The sequence below is a fragment of the Corythoichthys intestinalis genome, chromosome 3 (genome assembly GCF_030265065.1).
Source record: "Corythoichthys intestinalis isolate RoL2023-P3 chromosome 3, ASM3026506v1, whole genome shotgun sequence".
Classification (NCBI taxonomy): domain Eukaryota; kingdom Metazoa; phylum Chordata; class Actinopteri; order Syngnathiformes; family Syngnathidae; genus Corythoichthys; species Corythoichthys intestinalis.
In genome coordinates, this window is record NC_080397.1 from 32,360,821 (window position 1) to 32,386,846 (window position 26,026).

Genomic DNA, 26,026 nt, shown 5'->3' on the forward strand with positions numbered 1-26,026 from the left:
CATTGGGGCTTCAGTGGAGTCATAACGAGGGATTGCTCTTTAAACATGTGAATTTCAGTGTCTAGCCAGCTGTGTCAAATATATACTTAAAGAATTAACAGTTAAAATATCAACAGGCAACTTATGGTCAATGTTTGATTAAAAAAGAATCCTAGCATTGCAGACATTTACAAAATGCATACCATTTTCTAACCATCTTTCTGAAGCTAAATGAATATGAAAAAGTACATTGAACCAATAATGCACAGCTATATATCATTTTAGTCATTTGACTGAATGTGGATAATTCATTTCAAGGTCAAGAGTGAAAGTGGTTAGAAAAATAATGCACTGCTAAATGAATGAGAACTGCTAAACTGCAATAAAATCATTTTAATAGAATAAAGTGGATATAAAAAATCTTAACACCAGAGTTCAAAATCCCAGTTTTTGTGTTATTTAAATTGAGACCAATGTAAATCTTTTTTGTTGTTTGTTCGTGCAACTCAATTAAAAACATATTTTTGGTAAAGTAAGTAATGTAGGTGCAGAATTGCGCACACACTTCTAATGTGATGACAATTAATAAAATCACATATAAACTCATATTCAATGGCAGAGACACCATTTAAAGTGCAACTGATTAACCTCAAATAAAGTTCAAATAAAGTTTGGCTGTTCTACTGACTTTAATACCCACTAATAATTTAAAATAGAAGCTTAAGGTTTTGTGTTACAACTGAATTACAATTGAAACTGTTAATAATTCTCTCCAACTTGAATTATGGCTAAAAATTAAATGGTGAATTCATGTTATGTTTTTTTTTTTTTTTCCCCCCAAAGAAAAAAAACCCTGCATTTGACAATGGGAGTGTAGACTTTTTTTTAACTACTGTAATCTTCTGGCTCCATATTGCAGGTCTAGTGCAAATGAAGGCAACAGTGTAAACAGACAGAAGTAAACATGATGTAGCTCCTGCGTTAAAATCAACATTTGAATGTGAAGTCTTTCCAGACAGTCTCAGAAAGGCATTTGAAATTGGCTACATTTAAATGGACAATTTCATTCAGATTTGAAGCCTGATCGGAATAAAAACATATACACCCCATTCGGAAAGTTCAAACCCGAGCCAACCCATTCTGATCAAGATTCTATTCCGAACAAGAGGAGTTTTTTCATAACCCAATCAGCGCACGTGAAAACATTTTATACCAAAATTATGGAACAAACTGTCTTCACCTCACCACGCATGTCTGTGACATAGGTGTATGCTTTTCTGTCATTCCCAAAAGTAGCACCTGAGCGAGGGGAAGACCGGGTAGGCGCAAAATTAAACTGATCTGTACCCGAGACAAACACGTTGCTTAAGATATTATAAGATCTTACAATTGTTGAAAGACCTGACAGTTTAAAAAAATGGAAAAAATCAGCAAAAGTGGTTAAACTAGAAATGGACAGAGTGATGTATTTTTGACACGGAAGTCGCTCCGGCTTCTTCTATTTCTACTCGTACTATTTCTGGTATTATCTGCGCATGTCAAAATTTGTTCCGACGAAAAGTGTGATGTTTGTGTGTCCGTGAAAACAGTGCATCTGTTTATAATTTTATTCCGAACACTGATCAGAACAAAGAAATTTTGTCCATGTAAATGTAGCCATTTTTAGAGGAAAACCAAACCCCTAAAACACACTGTACGATAACAGCAACACTTACCGATTTTCAGCGAGTGGAGAATTTCAGGAATTGATTAGTAAATACATATTTGAATTACTCGAAATCGTACCAGAAGCAGGCAGGTAGGGTGTGAGCGATATACTGTAGGTCATGTGTCAGGGTCAGGATGAGACGTGTCTTTGTCTTTGGCTTCCTGCTCGGCCCTTCTGCTTGTCATATTTAAAAGTGACTATAAGGAAGATGAGAAGAGTGACGCCCTGAATCCCGGCCAGAAGAAAGAAGTAGTAGTGCAGTGAGCAGTCGTTGATGTTTCCTAGAAACGGAGAGCGAAAACAAGAAATTCTTAGTCTTCACATCTGGTCCAAGTTGAAAAGGCAGGTGATGCTTTTTAATAGAGTGGGGGACTGACAAAATGACACAGGTGAAATGTGGAGAACAAAAGAGGCTGTCTGGCATATTGTGATCCTATGTGTTATAAAAGAATACCGCAGACATGGACAGCGACCTTTTTTTTTTTTTTTTTTTTTAAATAAGTAGCAGTTTGATAGTGTCTCGGTAAAGACAAGACTGTTCGGCAAACACTCTTCTTACTTTTCAACTATTTCAAATACTCATACGGTTGACCTTCCACTTTGAAACCAAAACAAAAAAAATGATGACTGAAAAGTCAGAACATACAAATCAATGTGGAGTGAGATTTGAGAGGATGTGAGAGGGTCTTTGATATATATTAAAGGATCTATTTGTTTTCATCCGGGAATAGGACACAACAAAATAAAATACTTCCTTTTCCCAAACTCCCCTGCAATGAATAAAAAAAAAAAAAAAAAAAAACTTGCATCCAACTTAAATACTGTATTGTCCAACCACAGCACTGGTGTTCTGTTTGTAAATGCAGTTGTCAAGTAAAGGTACTCTTTTACATGTCACTGAAGAGAAATGTAACCCTTGTTTCCCCAGAAGGGAAAACGATGATGTAGTCCTGACTATTGTTTTAGGTAGATGCTGGATTGGCAGCGGGCTGAGACAGACAGAACAAATATTTAGTTAGTGTAACAAGCTGTGCTTCAGGCATAGTTCCGGTAAGCAGAAACTGTACATACAGTATATTGCTTTTCAATGTGAATGTTAAGCACCTCAAGCGATATTCTGTCTTCCTCAAAAACCCCCTATTACCTTCTCCAGTGGAGCTGTCACTGCAAATATAGTTCGAATCAGCGACTGAAGCTTGATGGTGGTTAAATATGCGTGCAACTACTGCCTATTCACTACAATGATGCTAATGGACAGAAAGAGGATTTGAAAACTAACTTTTCTAGTTAATATAAAATTAGAATGAAACGATTCCCTCACTCTCTACAAAAGTGGGTACACAGTTTATTATTATTATTTTTTTTTCCCTCATGTTATTCGTCCCATTATTTGTCTTTCGGCTGGCCTGGGAACGGGTTAAAGAAGCTGGGGAGAGGGACGTCTGGGCTTTCCAGCTAAAGCTGTTGCCCCCGCGATGATGAATGGATGTTATTTGTCAAATTTGGAAAATTATGTAAACTAAGTTTATTCATTAAATATGTCCATGAAGTTTTTACATTTTAGGTACACCTCTAAATTTTATACAGTGGGGCAAATAAGTATTTAGTCAACCACTAATTGTGCAAGTTCTCCCACTTGAAAATATTAGAGAGGCCTGTAATAGTCAACATGGGTAAACCTCAACCATGAGAGACAGAATGTGGAAACCCCCCCCAGCAAATCACATTGTTTGATTTTTAAAGAATTTATTTGAAAATCATGGTGGAAAATAAGTATTTAGTCAATACGAAAAGTTAATCTCAATACTTTGTTATGTACCCTTTGTTGGCAATAACGGAGACCAAACGTTTTCTGTAACTCTTCAAAAGCTTTTCACACACTGTTGCTGGTATTTTGGCCCATTCCTCCATGCAGATCTTTAGAGCAGTGATGTTTTGGGGCTGTCGTTGGGCAACACGGACTTTCAACTCCCTCCTCACCCCGTGGCGTCAAAATAATAACAAGCACTGTGAGCAAAAATCCCGGGACCTACTGAATGACCTACAGAGAGCTGGGACCACAGTAACAAAGGCTACTATCAGTAACACAATGCGCCGCCAGGGAAGAAAATACACGGCCAGGCCCGTCTGCGGTTCGCCAGAGAGCATTTGGATGATCCAGAAGAGGACTAGGAGAATGTGTTATGGTCAGATGAAACCAAAATAGAACTTTTGGTAGAAACACAGGTTCTCGTGTTTGGAGGATAAAGAATACTGAATTGCACCATACCCACTGTGAAGCATGGGGTGGAAACATCATGCTTTGGGGCTGTTTTTCTGCAAAGGGACCAGGACGACTGATCTGTGTAAAGGAAAGAATGAATGGGGCCAAATATCGAGAGATTTTGAGTGAAAATCTCCTTCTATCAGCAAGGGCATTGAAGATGAGACGTGGCTGGGTCTTTCAGCATGACAGTGATCCCAAACACACAGCCAGGGCAATAAAGACGTGGCTTCGTAAGAAGCATTTCAAGGTCCTGGAGTGGCCAAGCCAGTCTCCAGATCTCAACCCCATAGAAAATCTGTGGAGGGAGTTGGAAGTCCATGTTGCCCAATGACAGCCCCAAAACATCACTGCTCTCGAGGAGATCTGCATGGAGGAATGGGCCAAAATACCAGCAACAGTGTGTGAAAGAGTTACAGAAAATGTTTGGCCTCCATTATTGTCAACAAAGGGTACATAACAAAGTATTGAGATGAACTTTTGGTATTGACCAAATATTTATTTTCCACCATGATTTGCAAATTAATTCTTTAAAAAATCAAACAATATGATTATCTGTTTTTTTTTTCCGCATTCTGTCTCTCATGGTTGAGGTTTACGCATGTTGATAATTACAGGCCTCTCTTATATTTTCAAGTGGGAGAACTTGCACAATTAGTGGTTGACTAAATACTTATTTGCCCCAGTGTATGTGTATGTATGTGTGTATATATACATATATATATATATATATATATATATATATATATATATATATATATATATATATATTTTTTTTTTTTTTTTTTTTTTTACCGGTAAGTCTTAGGATCAGGATAAAGACTTTAATTTTCCTCTGACTCATAATTTTATGGCTGCCTATTTAATCATAGTATCTTTTTGTTGTCAAATTAAATCTTATTACAGTTTTTTGGGGGGGGGAAATTTTCTTCGCTGTGGTTTGTCTTGTTTGTTGTACTTAGGGGAGGTAATAATTAGCCTTTAATTACAGCTTTTTGCATTAGTGCCATAAATGACAGGGCCAGACCCTTGTTTTGGCTAATGAAGTGCAGCTAATGATGTCATTATTTACAAATGTACAGACAAGATAATGCGAGGTGCACTAATGCAGATTTTCTGAACCACCGATGCGGTGACTACTTGGTCCCCACAAGAAGGAAAAACGGATTTTCATGGTTAATACGCTAGCAGGTAGAAGATCTTTAATTTGCTTCAGAATGCTTTACTAGAGTACTATGCTACTTTTGTTGTGTTTAAAAATTTGCGGATGACTTATATTGACTTTTTTTTTTCAAATTCTATCTTCATAGGCTTGGAATGCTTTTGTTGAAGGATTAACCAATCAATTTTCCTATGTCAACAAGCACTTCACAAAGCAGGCACAATGTCATAAGATTTACTTCTCCACATCGGAGGCCGTGATGTCATAAGATATTCAGATCTAACACAAAAACCTGCATGTTCCTGTACATGATTTAATGCCCAGTATGGTCCTGCAGATCAAAGTACAGGATTAACTGGTATATAACGAGATCTTCAAGCTCTGCATGATCAGTCGAGCTTGGTCTAACATCACAACATCGCAATGTGCTTGCACAAGGTTGTATTACCTCTGTTGTGTGCACATCTTTGTTGATAATTAGAAATTCGGTGGAAGAAAAGAAACACTGTGATGACAGGATGCGACATACAGAACTGACGCTTCTGTCGATGCGCCTTCAACAGAATAGTGAGTAAAACATTTGATCTAAACGAAGCGCTGGTGAATGACTTTGTTGTTGATGAGTTGTGCCACGACACTAATGAAAGAGAAGACGAAGAGACACAAATCTGTCGTAGGCCATATTTATTCTGTTGTCATCTTAATCTGGTTAAATGTTTAGATTGTGAGAGCTGGACCATAATGACAAAAAGCTGTGTAAATAATTCATTAAGTGGGAAACAATGTGGTTTATAAGCGATGGTAGGGAAAAGGGACATTTGCTGTGAAGATACTTGAATAAACATTCAATGATTGACTTTCATGCTCCAGTCCCGTATCTTAAATAAAAAGGGATCTAATCATACCTGGATTAAACCCACTTAAACTTTATGGTCACTTGCACAACACGATGATATCCCACAGATATTGACCAGAATATACTTTGTATAACTGTTAAATTTATAGATCTCAAGCTACATTTGCATTACAGTTTTTTATCACTAAAAGGTGACTTAAAAAAAAAAGTTGAATTTCAAAAAAGCCATTTAACTCTCATCCCGCGAGATTTTACTGATGGAAATTGGATGCCCAAAACCTGCGTGTGGGTGTTATGGCTACATCTACATCAACAAAAGAAGACAACAGAGCAGAGTCAAAAGTCTGTATATGTAGCATGTACTAGTATAAGAGATTTCTTGAGATTCAATCTATCAGAATTGAGAAGTGATCATGTGATTGGTTACGTCATGCCCTGTAGTGTAAAAAATCGAGACAAATGTTTCCATTGCGCCCTTGTGATACATTTTAATGTTGAAACATGTGAAAAAACCCTTCATGAAAGTGGAAAAAAAAAAACTTTTTTGCGATATTTGAGAGCTTTTATCAAAATTGAGGCATTTTCATTCCCAAATTTCAATTTTGCAAAAGACTAGGGGTAACAGAAATTGAGCTTCTGAGAGTATTTGTCAAAAATGAAGATTACCTTATGAAGAGCAAGTGGTGATGGTGTGGGTGCTCAGTTTATTTGTGGAGTATATAGTCATTAGCTAACAAAACATTTTTGAGACATTATTGCTTTCAAAACTTTCAGTGTAGTACTATAATTTCTGAGCAAAAATGACCGATTCTTCTCACCTCATTCTTTCCCCATGTACTTTAGTACAGGGGTATTAAATAATCTTTTGAGTCAGGTGTGTTGGCGGAGGGAGACATGAAAAACAAGCTGGATAGGGGCTCTCGAGGACCGGAGTTGGATACCCCCGTACTAAAGTACGTGGGGAAAGAATGACGTGAGAAGAATCAGTCGTCTTCCCCTATGTCTTCCAGTACAATGCCGGACAAGAAATTTTTTCAGCTTCCCATTTTAGACTTCTCAAATATACTTCACATACAAAGCTTTTGTTTCCTAAAATGTCACTTTCTGCATTTTATTTGAAACCCTTTTGTCTGGGTATTTTTTTGTCCGAGTGAATTCTTTTGTGAGCTGCTTTAGTCCCTTGATGACAAACGGTCTTTCGTTTGGCCAGGGTTCAAGTTGTCACTAATCTAAAATCACATGTCCAGGACGTTCAAGACAAAATGACATTCACACATCTCGCTTAAAGGTTTTGGGGTCACATTGAGTGAAATGTCAGTATTTTAAAGGAGGCCATTTACATCACATAACCTATCTTGGGCTATTCGGGCTGAGCTATTGCATAAATGTAACTTGTAAGGGATAAAGCAGTTTGCAGAACAGGTTAGCTTGCCAAACTAGTATAAACTCTAAGTTTTGACCAGTGGCCATGCAAGACTTATCAGGTTTTCTGAACAAGTGTAGGACTGCAGAAAACGATTAAATAGCTGAAACAGACATGCATTGATTTCCCCTCAAATTTGGTTCTGCAGCTCCAGATGATATTGAAGGCGTCGAAGCATTAAAATGTTCAGTCATGACATTTCTAGGTTTGGATCAATTAGTCCATCTTCAAATGTTAAATTGCTATTGACCTATTTCATCTGAATTCCCACAGTCAGGTACATTGTCCCACATATTCTACACTAAATTGTTTGTGTAATCACAGTCCTTGCTATTGATTTACTTGTTTATGTAAAGTGGCAAAAGGAAGTCTCAGAAACTGCAAGTATTTTTTAAAAAATATACCTGATTTCGATATTTTTACATCTGAATCCACATCAGCTCTTGGGCCATTAACAAGCAGCTGTTGTGTTGCAACCTTACCACCTACTTATCAAACATTCTGGCTGACATGTTGTGTTAACATTTTTAACAATTTAAACAAGTTATCAAAATCCACATTTTAAAAAAGTCCTCAAAGTGACGGTTTATCTTTTTTTCCCCCTGTAAATATACCTGCCAACATCATCAAACATGATGGAATTTCAGCATTTCCATACAAGTTGGGAAGCCTCTTTTAAAACTGGAACTCTTAATGCAACACCCAACACATGCTGACTTTTTGGGGTTGTGCACATGGAGACGGAGTGACAGCATCAAGCCGTGTGATGCCAGACTAGCAGTTCCATCTCCATGTTAATGCTCAAGGGAGAGCTTTACTAAAGTCGAGCAAGGAGGTGTAATCAGACCCCCAGCCTGTGATTAATGTTGCTCATCTATCTTGAGGCCAGTGCGGCTCGGTAAAACTCCGAACAGTTCACCCAGTAAGATGTTTACTGAACACCGTGATGCCTGAAGCAATGAAAATGAGTTCAATCTTTTCCACCTTAAAAGCTAAGAGGACTGACTACACTACCACTTAGCTGTGAAAAACAACCACAAAACAAATTGTACAATTCCAGACTGTACATAATACTGAAGCTTTGTGTCATCTGTATTTTGCCCCCCCCCCCCCCCCCCCCCCAATTGTTCTAATCTGTGGCCAGGAGGATGTTTTGCTCCACTTCTTCGGCTCACCATTCAAAACAAACAAAAGATGTCTTTCAGGCATTCTGGCTCAACTTTACCTACCCTTTGAATGAAGTTAAGCTGAGAAACTGATGAATTCATGAAGCGTGCAACCCATCTTAAAGTTTTATCATGGAAATTAAGAACATACTTAAGTGACACTGAATTAATGAGCTATGTTACTTGGCTTTTGTGTGTACATTATTTACATCATTAGCAGATACTCAGAAATGTGATTTGGTTTGGCAACCTTCAGTTGATTGGATTACATCATTCTGTTGCCAAAACCATTCTGCCACTTGGACGGATTTACATAACGTTTCAATGTAATTGTGTATGGAAAGAGTTCCTGAAAACACAGGTGTGAAACTCAAGGCCCGTGGCCCACCATATCATTTTGTGTGGCCCGAGATAGCAATAATGTGCATTAATTCAATGTTTCTTCCTAAAATACCAAACGTTCAGTGTTGTCACTTTTAAAAACATTGCAGCATTGCAAGCATTTTATTGTGACCAGTCCACTTTTTTTTTCAAGAAATTGAGAGAAGCCAACAACCATTTCTAACACAAGTTTTTATCCTCTCCTGTTCTTAAATAATATAACTAAATCCATGTCAAAGATGCAGTGTTTTGGAAACCTAAAATTGTAATTTCTTACCAAAATCTTTGTGAGATGACATCCAGCCAATCTCCTTGAGGGATACGATAGCCAACAAACCCGAGCCCACAAAGGAGCCTATCCCAGAGAAAAAGAAGAACAGCCCCATGATGGCGCTCTGCATAGACTTTGGTGCAGCAGAATAGGCAAACTCCAGCCCTGCAGGAAAGTGAGGACACATTCATTTCATTAGTGTGAATGAAAACAGTACACTGCTTGACTGATTTCTTAATTGGCTGAATGGATGTGTGCAAGGCAAGATAGGTTGTTGATGTACGAAATAATTGATTGATTGATTAGAATTGATTTTGTGGGGAAATTCTGAACTATCGTGACTTAAAGAAATTGAAGCAAAATAGAATACATGACTTGACTGCAACTTTGCAAACCCTCTAACATGCTGTATTCACAGACTTTCAATGTAATCATCAAGTGGCAAGGGGTCCGTGCCATCAGTCTGGCATCCTATTCTACTTGTTTGGCTATCTGCTGCAGTCTGGAAGACAACCTACTTTTCTCGAAGATAAATCACACTGTTTGCTGTTGTGAAAGGTAAAATACGGTACTAAGAAAATCGTCAATTGAAAGATGGAAAGCAGACTTTGCATGAGGGCGAGAAGGGGAAAATAAGTCTTATTTTCCACCACCCGACCTGTCTGCCTGCAAGCTGACATTGATAATTTCATGGCACCTCATGATTTTTCAAATAAGGCCCGATAGCTACATCTGTCTGGGGAGATTATAGAAAGGTGGTTGAATATGTTTGCTTTTCAGACTTTAAAGACAGCCTGCTCGCAGATACCTATGCAATAGAAAACTGGTTACAAGAAGGTTACTATGAAAGCATTGTTAATACAAACATTTCAAGGCATTTTCAATAGTACATTATTTTCCTTGGTTAAAATTTTGATTGCTGCTCACTTGGTAATGTATTTTGCTGTAGCAGACAACAAAAGAAACAATGAGCAGAGAGTAATACGTAAAACTTAGCAACAATAGTGTCACGTGAAATCTAAATGACTTTTACATCACCTCAACAAATGAAGCAATTTACCGTTAACCGTTTGAGGCAAAAAATAAAAGCTGAACAAAAATGGGGTTTCAAATGTATCATACGTTCTCATTTCAAAAATGGAAAATGTTATTTTCCCTCAAATGACAGGTCATGGATAATTTCAAGACAACAAAACAAGCTGGCTTGTATAAAAGTAAAAGCTTGTCTTTTAAAGGCAATGAATGCATAACGGCAGTGGCTTATGATTGATGTATTCAAGAGGACTAAGGAAAAATGTATCTTCATTCAGCTTTTTTAATGTCACGATTCTGTCAGACTATTTTCCTTGATGTTTCTGTAAGCAAATGGGTAAAAAGCAAGAGGCTGGGATAATAATTTAAAATAAAAATAAAATAAACTTTTAGTGAACTATAGGTTCTTTGTTTTAATTTGAGGTAAACGCTCACTACAATGTAATGAAAAAACATATATTTGAATATTAAAAACGTACAAGATGTTTGTTTCTGTAATAAGTTCTGTCAAATGAGAATAGTAGTTTTGCTTGTGAAGCCTACGTCACATCGAAGGATTCTGCTATGAATCAATTTTTATTCACCTGTGCAAGTTTTACAAATATTGTAAAATATTACAAATGCAAATATTGTAGAATTAAAACTATTTTCTCTCTTTGAATATGCTTTGATTCAGTTAATGCAGCAAATTATCTGCAACAAAATAACGAAATCTTACATAGTCTATTATAAGGTCCTGTAAATTCATTGTTTCTAAATACTGTACATATCTTTTTGAAGAATTGTGTTGAAAATATGTACAAAGATTGAGAACAGTTTAGTGCTAATTTGCTGAGTTATAACAATGAATTATTGTTTACTCCTGCAGTCAAGAGTTTTTGGGGAGATCCCAGGGTTTCTGGTGCACATAATATAGTCTGTGGCTGTTCAGCGCAAATGCAATTTCCTCTTTCATAATACTGTAACTTCACAATTAAACATGATTACAAGTTACACACCTACAGCTTCTGACACCTGACTGGCCAGCCTTATTTTTCCCAATTTGTAGACATTTTATATTATTGATAATTCAAATTTTCAGTTTAAACAATAATATGTTTTTGCCTGCCAAAATGATTGTTGATGTTGACTTCCATTTTACAGGACTTTTAAAGGTTATCTGTTTTGATCCCTCTACTTACCTAAAAATAGATGTTCTGTGCTAAGGCTACATTAATACTATGTTCCCGGAGGCCATGACAGCCCTGTTTTAGGCCACTATGGAGAAAAGGGGATGGTGGTGAGATAAGGAGGGGGCATTAGATGGGCCAAAGTAACAGACGAATCAAAATGTTTAAACTGTCAAAAAATTATCACACCAGTCATATTTTAGATGACCAACCTAGTCAGCTATAGCAAAAATGGACTAAAACCTGAGCTTAAATAATAAGGCATATTAAAACTGGGGTTATCCTCAGTGAGAAATGGAATATATGATATCTGTGCCGCCATGAACTAATAGTAGTTTTCATCATCTGATTAAAAGAAGATTTCAAAGTGTGTCATGAATTTGAGTCATGTTTAGTGTAATCGATCATATCATGTGAGGAGGGTATTATGATACGAGGATATTTGTCAGTTAAAGTGAGTCAGGTATAGTTGTACTCATTACATCTATCTGGAACCAAAAGTTATACAACACAACCAAATTAATTACCTGCAATACTGGCAAATATTTCACTGATGCCGATAAGCACATATTGTGGCACTTGCCACCAAATGGGTAAATCTGCTGCGTAGTAGATTACATTCCCAAGTTCTTGTTTAATGGGACCATTTGCTTTGACGATCTCCAGGCGTTTTGTCTCCAGAATGCCTGAAGGGCAGGAAGAAACAGGAAGTTTAGAGCAAATATCAGTGCATGTTGATAGAAAACATATATATATTGGATTAAAAGAGAAACTGTAAGCCCATCACCAGCTACTACTGCATTTATAATTTTATTTGATGGCTATTTTCATGCAACCAGCAGCCACAGAATTTACAGATAACACCCAAAGGCATCCTCATATCATAACTGCACTTTGAGAGCAGTTGTAATCCCATGCAATAATACCAGCTGTCCATCTCAGGCTATGCGGCGACTGGGCAACAGAGACTTACAAACTGAACTAACCTTATCCCCTCTGTACAGTGTCCGTACAGTGACCAAAGGGATAGCCGAAACATTAAAAAGCAAATGGGTTCCAAAAAGAGGTACTGTACATTACAACATACACTTAAAACCGTGTGTGGAAAAAATACTGTAAAACAATATATATACACATCACAAGCAATATCAGCTGGATAAGACTAAACACATCGTGGCATACAACTGTTTGTGTCATGATTAGTGATCCACAGTAAAAAGGAGGAAGTCAACTCACTAATGCTCATAGGTGATTTGTCTTAAAATTGCCTTACCCACTAACATCACTAACACTATTTGCACACTCATCCTCGCATCACACTCTAATCTGACCGATCATCTCTGTTTTGCTGCTGTTGGAGGCAGTCTCTCAGGTCCTCCACGTGTTCGTTTTCAACTCAGGTGAGACGGCTAGACTGGATTGCTAAATAAAAGACTGGAGGCAAGAGATCATTACTGCGCAGTTTTAATTTCAGAAATTTCTGGGTCCATTCAATGACAGAACAAAAGCTGTGTAGGGAAATGTACACTGAACAGAGAGCTCGGCGTTGCTTATACGCTCTACAGATAAGGAGGTCATGAGCTTTGCTGGTTGGCAGTTAAAAGTCCATGATTATTGTTGGCAGTTAAAGTCCATGGTTATCTGAGGCAAAACTAACTGTCAGCGGTTTTCTGTGAACAAAAAACTCCATTTATGGACATGATTGCATGAGGCGAGATGCATACCGACTTCATGCTAATTCACAAAAAGGATGCCTTGTGTTTAATTCCCTTGCAATATTATTTATAGATTAGTTCAACAACACATTTTAGGTATTTTTGTCAAAAATCCATGATGGTTCTAAACAGAGATAACTCAATTTCTACAATCTATAAAAACTTTGTGCACAGACAAAGAATACTGTGAACGTATTTTCACTCAGCTCTTAGGTTTAAATAAGATGATTGAAGTGAACATCTTGCACAAAAAAATGTTTTTTCCAGCGTCGTCACAGAAACATTTACGAACAAGACTGTCAGGGGGTTCATTAATGACAAAGTACATCATGAAATTTTACTGTTGCTAACTACACTGAAATGTATCTAATATAATTTTATACTGATTAGCCATTGTGGCTTATACATTTCATGACACAGTGTAAACCCGGAGTTGGAACCCCTTGGTAACTCACAATACAATATGATTTGCGATACAAAGCTCACGATACTGATGATCTCACGATATGGCGATACAACGATTATCGATACATTGGTCAGGAAATCATTTTAAGATATTCTACAAGACAACTAATAAACAGAAAAACAACATCCTTCTGCTGTACGTTTATCACTAGTAGAGATCCAATCCATTTGAACTGGGAGGGTGGCACCGAATGAACCCCTCCCTCTTCAAACGGGCTTCTCCCACTTCTATGTCCATCAGTGGCAGTCAACGCCAGGCAACGAGGTAATTTTGGGCCATTTCAGGTAATTATGTGTTGGTTTTCTGTCACTTCCTGTTGAATTTGGGGCGTTTTATGGGTCACTTCCTGTTGATTTCGGGGCATTGTACGGGTCACATCCTGTTAATTTGGGGTAACAGAACAGGAAGTGACCTGTAAATGCCCCGAAAATCGGAAAGAATGCCCTAGTTTCGAATGAACGTTCGTTCTTTCTTTTCTGTTCCCTCAATCCTCTTCTATCAACATATATTTTTGGAATAGACAACTTATTATGCACATCTACAAAAGGAGTATAACAAACTCCCTCTTTTAACCTATTGAGACACTCAGATTTACAATTCTGCTTGCTTATGCAGCTAAACAGGACAGGTTAAAAAAAAGTTGAACAATGGGTGCCACTGCAGGCACAGCAACCCTGCTGATGAATGGCATTCAAGTATTTGTATGATGTGTGATATACGTTGGTTAAATATTGTTTCTGGAAAATGTGACGCAATCAGCAACATGGTATCATTGCTGGATCATCAGCCTCAGAGCTCTGAGGTTGGGGATTTAAATGGATCCAAAGTCTGCTGGGATAACACAAGCTCACCCAAAAACGTCAAGAAAGAGGGATAGAAAATGGCTGGGTAGATGGTAAATGTAGAGTACATTATTGCTAAGACGTCATCTTTCAGTCCACACTGACTGAATCCAGCCACACTGCTTGTGCAAACTCACTGTTCTGTGACCAATGCCCACACCACTGCTCCATCGTAAACCCTTTCTCTCCACCGCTAGGAATTGCTTGCTGCAATATTCAGAATTTATTTTGCTGTGAAAAGGGCTTTAACCGCCCCCCCCCCACACACACACACACACACACAGAAGTGGGGTGATAAAAGAAAATATTGAAATGGTATTTCAACATCATAACTGAATTTGCTAGGACATCTTTTCATCTAAAAATGCCAATGTCCTCTGAAAAGAAAATATATTCTATCTAGCCACATCACATAGTTCAACGCATCTCACAACAACATTAAAGGGATGAGCGCTGGGTTAACTCTTCCTCAGCAATGTCTTACCTCACATGTGCCAATCTGATCCAAACTATAGAACAAAGATACAAGGCCGCTTCTTTTCCTGATGAATGCTAAAATACCTCTCCCCTCAGACCGGCAACACCAGCACCTTCAAATAATCACAGACTCGAACTGAAAATAACTTGGTGGACAGGATGCCGTTATTCAGGTAAAAACACCTGATGTCTCAACTAGACAGAAAAATATCTAGTATGTCAATGGGAAACTGATTTTCATTTTCGGGGAGATGTATCAGTATCTATCGAATGGAGTATATTCTATATAAATAAATATTATATTCAAATCATATGACGGTAGCGCCAGATTCTAAATATTTGCAGTTAAAATAGGCACTGCATTTTATTGTATTTATTTATTTTTAATATGAATATATAATGTGCTGTGCACATAGATCCATAAAAATGTATATGCTTCGAAAAGTGACAAAATGATCCCTAACGTTCTGTTCATGTCGGCCAGGTCAGCTACAAAAAAGTGTGCAAGGAGCACGTCTGTTTGTGTACTCACCTGCTGCCACAGCTGACCACATGACAAAGAACATCCCCACTGCAATCCTCTTCAAAGAAGAGGGCAGCAGGCCACGTCGTTTCAGAATAGGGTCCACTACTTTGTCTTTAAGAGGAATCAGCATGAGGATGAGCACAGCATCAAACATGGTGAGCCAGGCTGCTGGGAAGCGAAATGTCATCTGAAGGATTCAGAGGAAATAAATGAGATAAAACTGGGGGGGAATTCAATAGACTGTGAAAACTGAAAAATTTCTACACTGTCTAATGTATGAGACTGCTTGCACTTTTGGCTTGCTATTACTTTGGCACCCCCAGGTGGTCATAGTTAGTCTGTCAACACATCTGGGTGCATTTTCATACCATTTTATACTATACTAGAGGGTGTTCCAAAATGATTGACCCTATTCTAAATGCCCGTATCTCGGAAACTACTTGATGGATCTTAATGAAAATAAATGCACTTTATGTTGAAGGTCATAAGTTTTATTGGTTAGATTTACAAAAAAAGTACAAATATTTGTTGTTTCTATGACAGACTTTTATAAATGTTCAACATGAGCGCCGCCTGTGACTGCACACACGAGTTGGTATTCGAGCTCGTGCCAAACTCACTGAAATTTCTTGAAATTTTTGGTACCAAGTCCTAATTCGTTTTCTAGTTGGTGGCTTCTTTGCGAAATTTGTGAAGAAGGCACGCAGCACTGTCTTCGGTGACTGAGTCCGAGCATACTCTAACACGCAAAATGCCTTTTCTTTTGAAGTGAACGGCATTTCTTAACTTGAAAAGCTAGAAATGCCAAACATTACACACAAAAACTTGAAACGTTTCTACACAAGCTGTGAAAATTTGAGGTCATTCCAACGAAAATTGTCAAAATTATTGGACTACGAAATGGGGTCAAACATTTTGGAACACCCTTTATATCAAAAGAATAACTTTTGGTCTCCAAGTCCATTATGAGGATCACTGCACCAATCAGACAGTAAATGAAATTTTCTACAAGTTTGAATTCTGGACAAAGAAACAGCAAAGATTTAAATTTGAAATTCAAAGTGTCATTGCAGGGTTTGGTGCGTCTTGTCTTTTTAATTATTTTTCCAAGATGAGCTAACTTTTGTTAGAACATTTACATTTTTAAATGCATCTTTGCAATTTTCCAAACAACCAAACAAAAAAAGTCACACATGCTTGAGTTCTTCTCCACTGATCCATTTGCAAACCAGGACTTTTCAAAAAGTCAAAAGGATGCACAAGATGGTGTTTTGACTCAACTAAATTGTATGCATGTATGTATGCAACAAATAAAACCACATGCAAATCATATACATGCTCTTGGGTTGATTTAATATGCGACATAAAAATAAATATATGCTAACGGATAATGAAAAATGACAATGAAAAATCAGACAAATGGGTTTTCTTAAATTTCTTAATGCTTTCATTTCATTTGTAGCAACATGCTTAACATTGCAATGCACCTTCTAACAGAGTGCTTGTGGCTGATTCTGCTGCTAAAGTACAGTACATGATAAATTGCTCTATTCTTACTTATGCATATGTATTCACAAGAGGGCCCCAAAGAAAAGCGTGGGTTTCGTGCAAAGAGGATGAGGATGCATAAAGAGAAACTGATATTATATTCTATTATATCTATAAAAACAGTAGGGGATTTTTTCTTACTCTGTATCTTTTTAAGATGACTAAAATCTGAATTCCTGTTTGTTAGACAGTGCGGCATGTGATTAAATGGATTTGCTCAGTTAGAAGTACCGGTAAAAAAAAATTGTGGTTAAAAGGCTCACAAAATAGAAACAGCGATACAATAAGTAAATATTGTACATGGCTAAGCCTGTCGCAATATGCAATAATTCCATTTATCGCGCGATATATAAAAATGAAGGCGGTAACTTTTCCGCTGCGATTTATCGCCTCGCGTGCACGTGTGTGTGCGCGTGCGGCAGACGTGCTGTTAAAAGTTCGTTACCAACTGCGCAAAATGCATCTTCGTTCCAGGTCCGCCAAAAACTAGCGCCGGAGCCAATTGTTCCCATTATATCCTATTGTTCAACGTATACCGGCCGCGCCAGTGCTCCGGAGTGACTGTGGACCATCTATGGTGCGCCGGTGTTGTTGACGTGTGGGCGCTCCCGTCAGGAGTGACATTTCACGCGGGGCGGCTATTTTTCGGCACAACGCTGGATATTTACAATTAAGTCCGCCAAAACATTGTTACCGACTTGGCTGCTACGAATAACCTCACTTTGACAACGAACAGTTGAATGAAATTACCGGTAAGAGCGCTGTGCTTCAAACTCGTCCTGTATATGAAAGCCCTCATATGCTGGTGTTGTGTAGTAATGAGCAGACGTGACTTCAGCGGCGCTTGCTAACTTTTTTAATGCGCGGTTGCGCGCACACACTAGATATCATGAAATGGCAAACTAGATGTGCTACTTCCCATGCCATTGGCTACGTGAGCCCAGAGTGATTATGGGACATGTAGTCCATATACTACATCGATGAATTCTAAACTGTCATTTGTCACATGAGGTTAAGAAGGCCAAATCAATCCATACCAGTGACTATAGATAATGTTGCAAATATTGTTAATTCAGTACGTGACACAAATGGATTTGGACCATAAATAGGATGTCTTGCTCATGTAGTAAACCTAGCTACTAAGAGAGCTGTAGCAATCAACGGTGTGCCCTGCCTCACTTTACAAACAGTAAAGATTGTTCTCAGCACTTTTATACAATTTTTTTTTCATATCAGTAAGAAGTAAGCACATAAATATTATGCACTAAAATGCATGTTTATATGATGGCAATTTAATTTTTGCTCGTTAGCAAAAAAAAAAACAAAAAAACAAAAAATACAATTGTTATTTTTTTTTTACAGAGCATTAAATGTATTGAATCGGATCGAAAATCGTGTCCCTCGTATCAAAATTCGTACCGAACCATGACTTAACTCTATCATTGCATCCCTATGGAACACCATTGCAGAAGCTATGACGGGAAACGTTTTCATTTTTCTAAATGCTGAAGTTGTTAAGTGCAATTTTTTTTTTTTTTTTTTTTTTTTTAAACACATTTTATTTATTCTGTGTTTCTGTGCGGTATCAATATTGTTGTTTTTTACTTAAGAGGTATGGTCTATTGTTTTTAGTTGTGATTTCTTAAATGGTAAATGGTGTTATACTTATACAGCGCTTTTCCACCTTTCAAGGCGCTCAAAAAGTATATTTGAATTTAAGAGTAAATATCGCGTTTAAATGGGTGTACTTCATCTATTAATATATAATGTATTCGCACTGTCTTATTGTAAATTGGTTTAAAAAATTGGGGGGGGGGGGGGGCGGGCGCAATAATATCGCATATCGCAATAATTTATGAGAATAATTATCGCACACTAAAATTTGTTATTGCGACAGGCCTATACATGGCATGATTTTTCTACGTTAGTCAGCCTACATCAGTACAGAATACATTATATCCATCTATCTTTGTTAAATACCACTTAGAAAGCAAGACCAATAAGCAAGGCAGATTCACAAATAAGACTCAGACACACAAAAACACACATTCAGGTAGCTGAAAACATCAAACATTTAGCTTGGAATGTAACGCAACATGAATAATTGCAACACATTCACTCATTTGCAGCTCCACTCGGAGTGTGCTTTGTCACCTTGAATAGATTTAATTTGTTCAGTTGTACCATTGAACTGTGTCAGGTGAGGAAGTAAAACACTGCAGCATCTAATCTCATTTCCCTTTTGATTTCGAGAAGTGTTAATACTTGTACCAAAGTCTGTGTTTCATTTTTGACAACACTAAGGCTGTTTCACACTAGTGTCAACCCAGTGTAGACTTTGTAGATTTGTAAAACATCGCTGCCGATGCTTCATAATTACATTCTTCTAAAATATGCAAACACGGGTTTGTCAGACTTCTTAATCAAGAGTGATCGGATGGAGGCGCTGTTGTAGAGTGTTCCAACCACAAACAGGTTGCTAATCTGCAAGGTATTAGGATGTTAAGTAAAGTTCTGACTTAATCTCCGAGGCTTTGCCACAACATTTACCGCACCCTCCAGCTGTTATATCTACTACTCTCACTGTGCCAGTGACCTATAGTTTCAATAGTGAACAATCTAGTTAAGACCTACTTAATGTAGGAAACACCACATTAGCTCTTAGTGTTGATGTACAATATACAAGAGAAATAACCAATCTCAAATAACCAATCTCTGCCAAGAAATATACCGTATTTGAAGCATTCGTTTTGAATTACCATGTGGGAGTCAGTGGCGCTATTCATGGCAGCAACTGGTATCTTTAGATGGAGCCCCTGCAGAATGTATGTTGTCTGCATCTGCAACATAATAGGATGTTTAGCATTGCATATCCCTCCTTTTGTGTTTACACATTGCAATGTTTCTTTATATTTTGTATAGATTTGCTTTTGCTACCGCACAAAATACATATGGGAAACTGGGTTTTATTTACCTGGAAATAAACCGTCCAATATGGAATAAGGGCTAAGAAAACTGGTAGGATTTTCACCAAAGATTTTACTTCCTCCACTTTCTCTTCTGGAAATTTTCCTCCATGGGTCACTTTGGCACCATCCAATAGTGTTGGTTGACTGCTTCTAAAAAAGATGAAAAGGGTATACTTTATAGATGGGACTGACAGTGTTAAATGACTAATGCAATAAAAAAAATTAAGCTATTTAAACTCGTAAAACGGTTTTCCTGCCTTTTACAGTATATATTACTTACCCTTAAATAATAGTGTTTTAAGAGAGAAAAGAGATTTATAAGCCTATAATCTCGATCTCAGGGGAAATAGTTTAATAAGCATTTCTTTAAAGGCAATGGGACTTCTTAATTTAAGATTCAGTGTCAAATTTTTGGACATTTCAGTTGTTAACTATTTCTGGATATACATCATGTTGATAGATTTTAGAACAATATATTAGAGGAACATTATATTAGGAAGATTGACTTGTACGAGAGAAAAAAAAATCAGGATAAAATGAGCTATAAAGATAAACGTTGAACCGCATCAAGCAACATTATTCTGAATAAACCCTTTCATGTGCATACAGTAGACTGTTACTGTACAATACAGTCCACATTGCAGACATTTGACACTGAGTAGTATCATAATACTGTGTATGTTACACTGCTAGCCAAAAGTATTGGCACCCCTGCAATTGTGTTGGATAATGCTTCTCCCAAAAATGATTGCAAATGCAAATGCTTTGGTCGTAATATCTTCACTTATTTTGCTTGCAATGAAAAAACACAAAAGAGAAAGGGGAAAAAACTCAGTATCATTTTACACAAAACTCCAAAAATGGGCCCGACAAAAGTATTGGCGCCCTTTGAAAAATCATGTGATGCTTCTCTAACTTGCAGAATTAACAGCACCTGTTACTTACCTGTGGCACTTAACAGGTGGTGGCAATAACTAAATACCACTTGCAGCCGGTTAAAATGGATTAAAGTTGACTCAACCTCTGTCCTGTGTCCTTGAGTGTACCACATTGAGCATGGAGAAAAGAAAGAAGACCAAAGAACTGTCTGAGGAATTGAGAAGCAAAATTGTGAGGACGCATGGGCAATCTCAAGGCTACAAGTCCATCTCCAAAGACCTGAATGTTCCTGTGTCTAATGTGCGCAGTGTCATCAATAAGTGTAAAGCCCATGGCACTGTGGCTAACGTCCCTACATGTGGACGGCAAAGAAAAATTGAAGAGAGATTTCAACGAAAGATTGTGCGGATGGTGGATAAAGAACCTCAACTAACATCAAGTTCAGTTCAAGCTGTCCTGCAGTCCGAGGGTACAACAGTGTGAACCCGTACTATCTGTAGGCGTCTGAATGAAAAGGGACTCTATGGTAGGATACCCAGGAAGACCCCACTTCTGACCCAGAGACATAAAAAGCCAGGCTGGAGTTTACCAAAACTTACCTGAGATAGCCAAAAACGTTTTGGAAGAATGTTCTCTGGTCAGAGGAGACGAAAGTAGAGCTTTTTGGAAAAAGGCATCAATATAAAGTGGGGAGAACAAGTATTTGATCCACTGCCAATGGGTTTTCCCCACTGTAGTTTACAGGAAAAAAACGAGGCCTTCAAAGAAAACCACACGGTCCCCACAGTCAAACGTGGTGGATATTCCCTGATATATTGGAGTTGCATGGCTGCCTCTGGCACTGGACTGCTTGATCGTGTGCATGGCACTATGAAGTCTGGAGACTACCAACAAATTTTGCAGCATAATGTAGGGTCCAGTGTGAGAAAGCTGGGTCTCCTTCAGAGGTAATGGGTCTTCCAGCAGGACAATGACCCAAAACACACTTCAAAAACCACTAGAAAATGGTTTGAGAGAAAGCACTGAAGACTTCTAAAGTGTTCAGTCCAGACCTGAATTCCATAGAACAACTGTGGAGAGATCTGAAAATGGCTGTTTGGAGAAGGCACCCTTCAAATCTATGTGACCTGGAGCAGTTGGCCAAAGAACAATGGTCTAAAATTCCAGCAGAGCATTGTCAGAAACTCATTGATGGATACCAAAAGCGGCTGTTCGCAATTATTTTGTCCAAAGTTTGTGCTACCAAGTATTAGGCTGAGGGTGCCAATCCTTTTGTCTGGCCCATTTTTTGAGTTTTGTGTAAAATTATATTTATTTTTTTTCCCCCATTCTCTTTTGTGTTTTTCATTGCAAGCAAAATAAATGAAGATATTACGACCAAAGCATTTGTAATTGCACTCATTTTCTGGGAGAAATTGAGCAATATCTGACAAAATTGCAGGGGTGCTGCCAGCAGTGTGTAAGTATGGACAGAAAAGGTTGATGTATTACCGAAGCAAGTCAGGCTCCTTGGGTTTTGATGAGCAACAAGCGAAGCTCAGTATCTTGAACATATCAGTGAAAGCGCTACCATCAGCAGGCTTGGTAATGAAAACTGTTCGGCCCAGGAGGAAAACCAGGAAGGAAATCCCAAGGCACACAGTGGGAATGATGTAGCCAAGCTCAAAGTTGAAATTTTGCTGGATGTAGGCTACACCTCCAAGTGACAGGATGGCACCTAAGTTAATGCACCAATAGAACCAGTTGAAGAATCGTCGTGTGGCCTCTGGACCCCTGTCTTTCACCTAATGTACAACAAAAAGAAGACGTCAGTGGTCCGATATCATACAGATTGTAAAGTCTGATTGAATTCCATTGCTGTTTTCGTGCTAACTGACCCCAATAAGAGCAATCGAATAAAAAGCATTCCAATTGTATTTAAAAAGTTTATTATCATCACAGACGTTATTATGCCCAGTGTCAGTTTGCTTGTTATCGGTTCACTTTACATAATGCTTTGCTCTGAATATACTGGAAGGTGTATGCAATTACTTGTAACCTGATGTAACAATGTATGTAATGTAAAAATCTAAATGTATATCTTTTGTTGTAACAATGACCAAATAAATAAATAGCAACTCCATATTGATTTGAACGAAGGCAATTTACAGTAAATAATCACCTGTCATTTTCCAATCGCTGCAAAATTAACACAAAATAGGTCAAATAATATATTCTAGACAGACGTACAATGTACAGGAAGTATTTTTTTTTGTATCCTCTATTTTTTTGCACCAGTGGTTGAAATTTTATCTCTCTATATATAATAAACGTATATACTGTATGTTCCTATGCTTTGATTTTGTAACACACAAGATCCATATATTTATGTTCCTCTCTTTTGTTTCCTGCGCTACGATGGTGTTTTTAAAGCAGTATGTTGGAAAATGATCAAAAGCCTTAACACAAAGCCAGAAACATGTAATGAGCATTGGCTGCTCTCTCATGTAAGCCCTCCTGTGATAGTTCTCCCGTGACTAGTCAAGTTTATTTATATAGCCCGAAAACATCAAAAGATCCCAACTTCACAAGCTAAACCGGTGACATGAAAATGTTAAATAAAAAAATAACAGTACATTAAATAAGCTGGTTCATTCATCCTTTATTCTGCTTACCCTCACAAGGGTCTTGGAGGTGCAAGAGCCTATCCCAGCTAACTATGGACAGTAGGCAGGGTACACCCTGAATAGGTTTCCAGCCAATCGCAAGCAAGCATTGCAATCAATTATGACATCCTCTGATCAAACCCCCCCCCCCCCCCCCCCGTAAAAAAAAAATAACAGTACATTTAATAAGCTGATTCATTCATCCTTCATTTTGCTTATCCTCACAAGGGTTTTGGAGGTGCTGGAGCCTATCCCAGCTAACTATGGACAGTAGGAAGTGTACACCCTGAATAGGTTTCCAGCCAATGGCAAGCAAGCATTGCAATCAATTATGACATCCTCTGATTAAACCCCCCCCCTAAGTCAGGCAAGAAAAAGAAAATGGTGTCACTTCTGATGAATGACTGAGATTGTGTTTGTGTGTGTGGGCATGTAATATGATTAACTGGCTGCGATGATGAAGGGTATGCTTGTCTAAGTGAACCCTCATGTCAAAGATAAAGTAAATCACATGTCTGACCATACAATCAATGTCCCACTAGATTCCAAACTATACAGGCCCACGTCAAGACTGATCACATAGAGACATTGCAATGATGGGATTGGTATTAACATTTGCATTCTAAATGAACTCCGTAGCTGCCATTGACAGCGCTAGACGTCTAGTCCATTTTGACGACTGGCAGCGAATGATCATTGCCAGACATCCCGGTCAAAATGGATAATACTGTCAGTGGGACTGATACATAATCCCTCAATGTCAGTTTAAATTAATTGGAAACCCACCATTGTCAGTGGCAGGCAATGAGTTAAATAGAGTAAATGCAAGGCTGTTCATACAATACCTGGTCTGCCCCAAATGGAGTGATGTTTGACTTGACAGTCCCCACACCCAATGCAATGATAAAAAGTCCACTGTAGACTATAGGTCCACAGTAAGGTGCACGGATAGGGCAAGTCACATTGCTTGGAGGGGTACTGTTTGTGCTGAGACACTCAGCTGGTTGCACAGGAAATGCTGCTTCTTCTCCACACATATTTATTCTGGTGTTGTCATTTGAAATTAAAGGGAAAAAAACAATGCCTATAAAGTACAAAATCAAACTTGAGGCAATGGTCCAAAACTTTCCAAGGTATGCATCTGCCAACCAGCCTCCAAACGGGGAGATTAGGTAGGTTACTCCCATGAACATCAGAGGAGCCTGGCTGGCTTGTGTCCCCTCCCAATAAAAAGGACTACTGTTTAAAAAGAGAACAAGATTGGCTGTGACCCCATAGAATGCAATCCTTTCCAATGATTCAGCCAGCAAGATAGCAGCACATGCTAGTTGTCTTCCCTGGAAAACTGAAGGGGTTGATGCTCTCACATTAGTCCCAGTATCAGAGTCCAAGAGAGGGGTGCTCTCGTCGGCAAACTTGTTGTTAATAGCCATCGTGTATTGATAGCTTCCTTCCTTAAACTGAGAGTTCAGTGCTGTGGAGGGGAAAACAGAGTACAAGTGGTGTTAATAATGATCAAATGACAACAGTTTCGACATTGAAACGTGGAAACAAAAACTGTCCAGTTGAAAAGACAAACAAGATATAGTCATATCACGTTAATACTGGCACGTACCAGTCAACTTCTTATGAACGACCCGCTAACCTTTAGCATACTGACACTTAGGTAAGACTTAAGGTAAGGAATACATTACCGTCAATATTAATGACACATGTTCGAAAGGTGAGTTATCTCCATGAAACTTTTTGAAGTTTATCCTTCAAATGTTTACTTTGTCAATGGAGAACTGGAAGTCGATCAAAAGTGTCACAGCAGTACCCCGTGACACACAGGCGCAGTCAACAAGCTGTTGGATTTGCGCGTGGTTTTAAAAGCGATTTATAATAATAGTGCTTCGCTCCGTTATATGGCGTTTAGCGAATCCAGGTTGTATACATATCTGCTAAAAAGTATCTGACGTCACAACGTCAAAAGGAGGAAGTGGGGCTACTGTGTATACACGCACATTACACTTATTATATGCCGCCACCTCCTGCCGCAGTGATAAACTTGCTAGAAATGTACATAATATGTACAGCTCTGTGTTTATTTTGTGACATATTAAAGTGCAGTTCTGAAGGAGGAACCGTCTCATTACCAAAAAACTGTTTCCAGGGAATCAAATGACGGACGTACACGTAAACCTGTTCAAGTGAAGTACTGTACTGTAAATTCCTAAGTGATGAGTAAGCGTCTTGGAAAACGTATTCGATCGGGCTTGCTTTTCTGTAACGTTGACACGCAGAGCCTCTGCTTTTTATCGGCTATTGGGGGTGAAAAATGAAATTACTTTTTCTTGCTGTTCTCGATCCCAAATCAGGAAATCACACAACAGCAGAGCGAATAAGGTAATTTTGTTTCACGATAGTTGCATGTTCAAGGTGATGCATTGATATTTCAGGTGTGACTGCATTTAACAATGGAGCAGAGTTTAGAGTTAATTGTTAACCCGAGCACTGCGGACAGCATCCTTGGGTGCCATTGACAACCATTTATATTCATTTCAAGT

The 26,026-nt window shown here is 38.2% G+C and overlaps 2 protein-coding genes across 5 annotated transcripts in view; one reads left to right on the plus strand and one right to left on the minus strand.

The window, feature by feature from the left end:
* Window positions 1-792: 792 nt before the first annotated feature.
* On the minus strand, window positions 793-25,327 carry slc15a4 (solute carrier family 15 member 4). Of its 2 annotated transcripts, none has more exons than XM_057832819.1 (9): window positions 25,172-25,327; window positions 24,323-24,951; window positions 22,324-22,616; window positions 19,959-20,103; window positions 19,744-19,824; window positions 15,443-15,623; window positions 11,938-12,096; window positions 9,216-9,374; window positions 793-1,968 (listed from the first exon to the last, which is right to left on the minus strand). In XM_057832819.1, exons 2-9 carry the CDS (start codon window positions 24,908-24,910, stop codon window positions 1,817-1,819), a joined length of 1,758 nt encoding a protein of 585 aa, XP_057688802.1. In that variant the 5' UTR covers window positions 24,911-24,951; window positions 25,172-25,327; the 3' UTR covers window positions 793-1,816. The 2 variants fall into 2 exon arrangements, with proteins under 2 accessions (XP_057688802.1, XP_057688803.1); XM_057832820.1 differs by having other exon boundaries at window positions 25,250-25,325.
* A 215-nt stretch (window positions 25,328-25,542) lies between these two features.
* The window catches only part of glt1d1 (glycosyltransferase 1 domain containing 1), a 33,435-nt gene continuing 32,951 nt past the window's right edge, over window positions 25,543-26,026 (plus strand). For all 3 annotated transcript variants that reach the window (XM_057831513.1, XM_057831511.1, XM_057831512.1), the window contains exon 1: window positions 25,543-25,865. In XM_057831513.1, the coding sequence (XP_057687496.1) occupies window positions 25,798-25,865 (68 nt within the window). In that variant the 5' untranslated portion in view covers window positions 25,543-25,797. The remainder of the gene's footprint in view (window positions 25,866-26,026) is intronic.

What these genes read in the sequence shown, in the direction of transcription:
- slc15a4 (XM_057832819.1), bottom strand. Translation starts at nt 24,910, where the DNA reads ATGGCTATTAACAACAAGTTTGCCGACGAGAGCACCCCTCTCTTGGAC. An exon ending in ATTGGACGGTTTATTTCCAG is followed by an intron (nt 19,825 to 19,958) that starts GTAAATAAAACC and finishes ATTATGTTGCAG; the next exon opens with ATGCAGACAACATACATTCT. An exon ending in GTCATCTCACAAAGATTTTG is followed by an intron (nt 1,969 to 9,215) that starts GTAAGAAATTAC and finishes CTCCGTTTCTAG; the next exon opens with GAAACATCAACGACTGCTCA.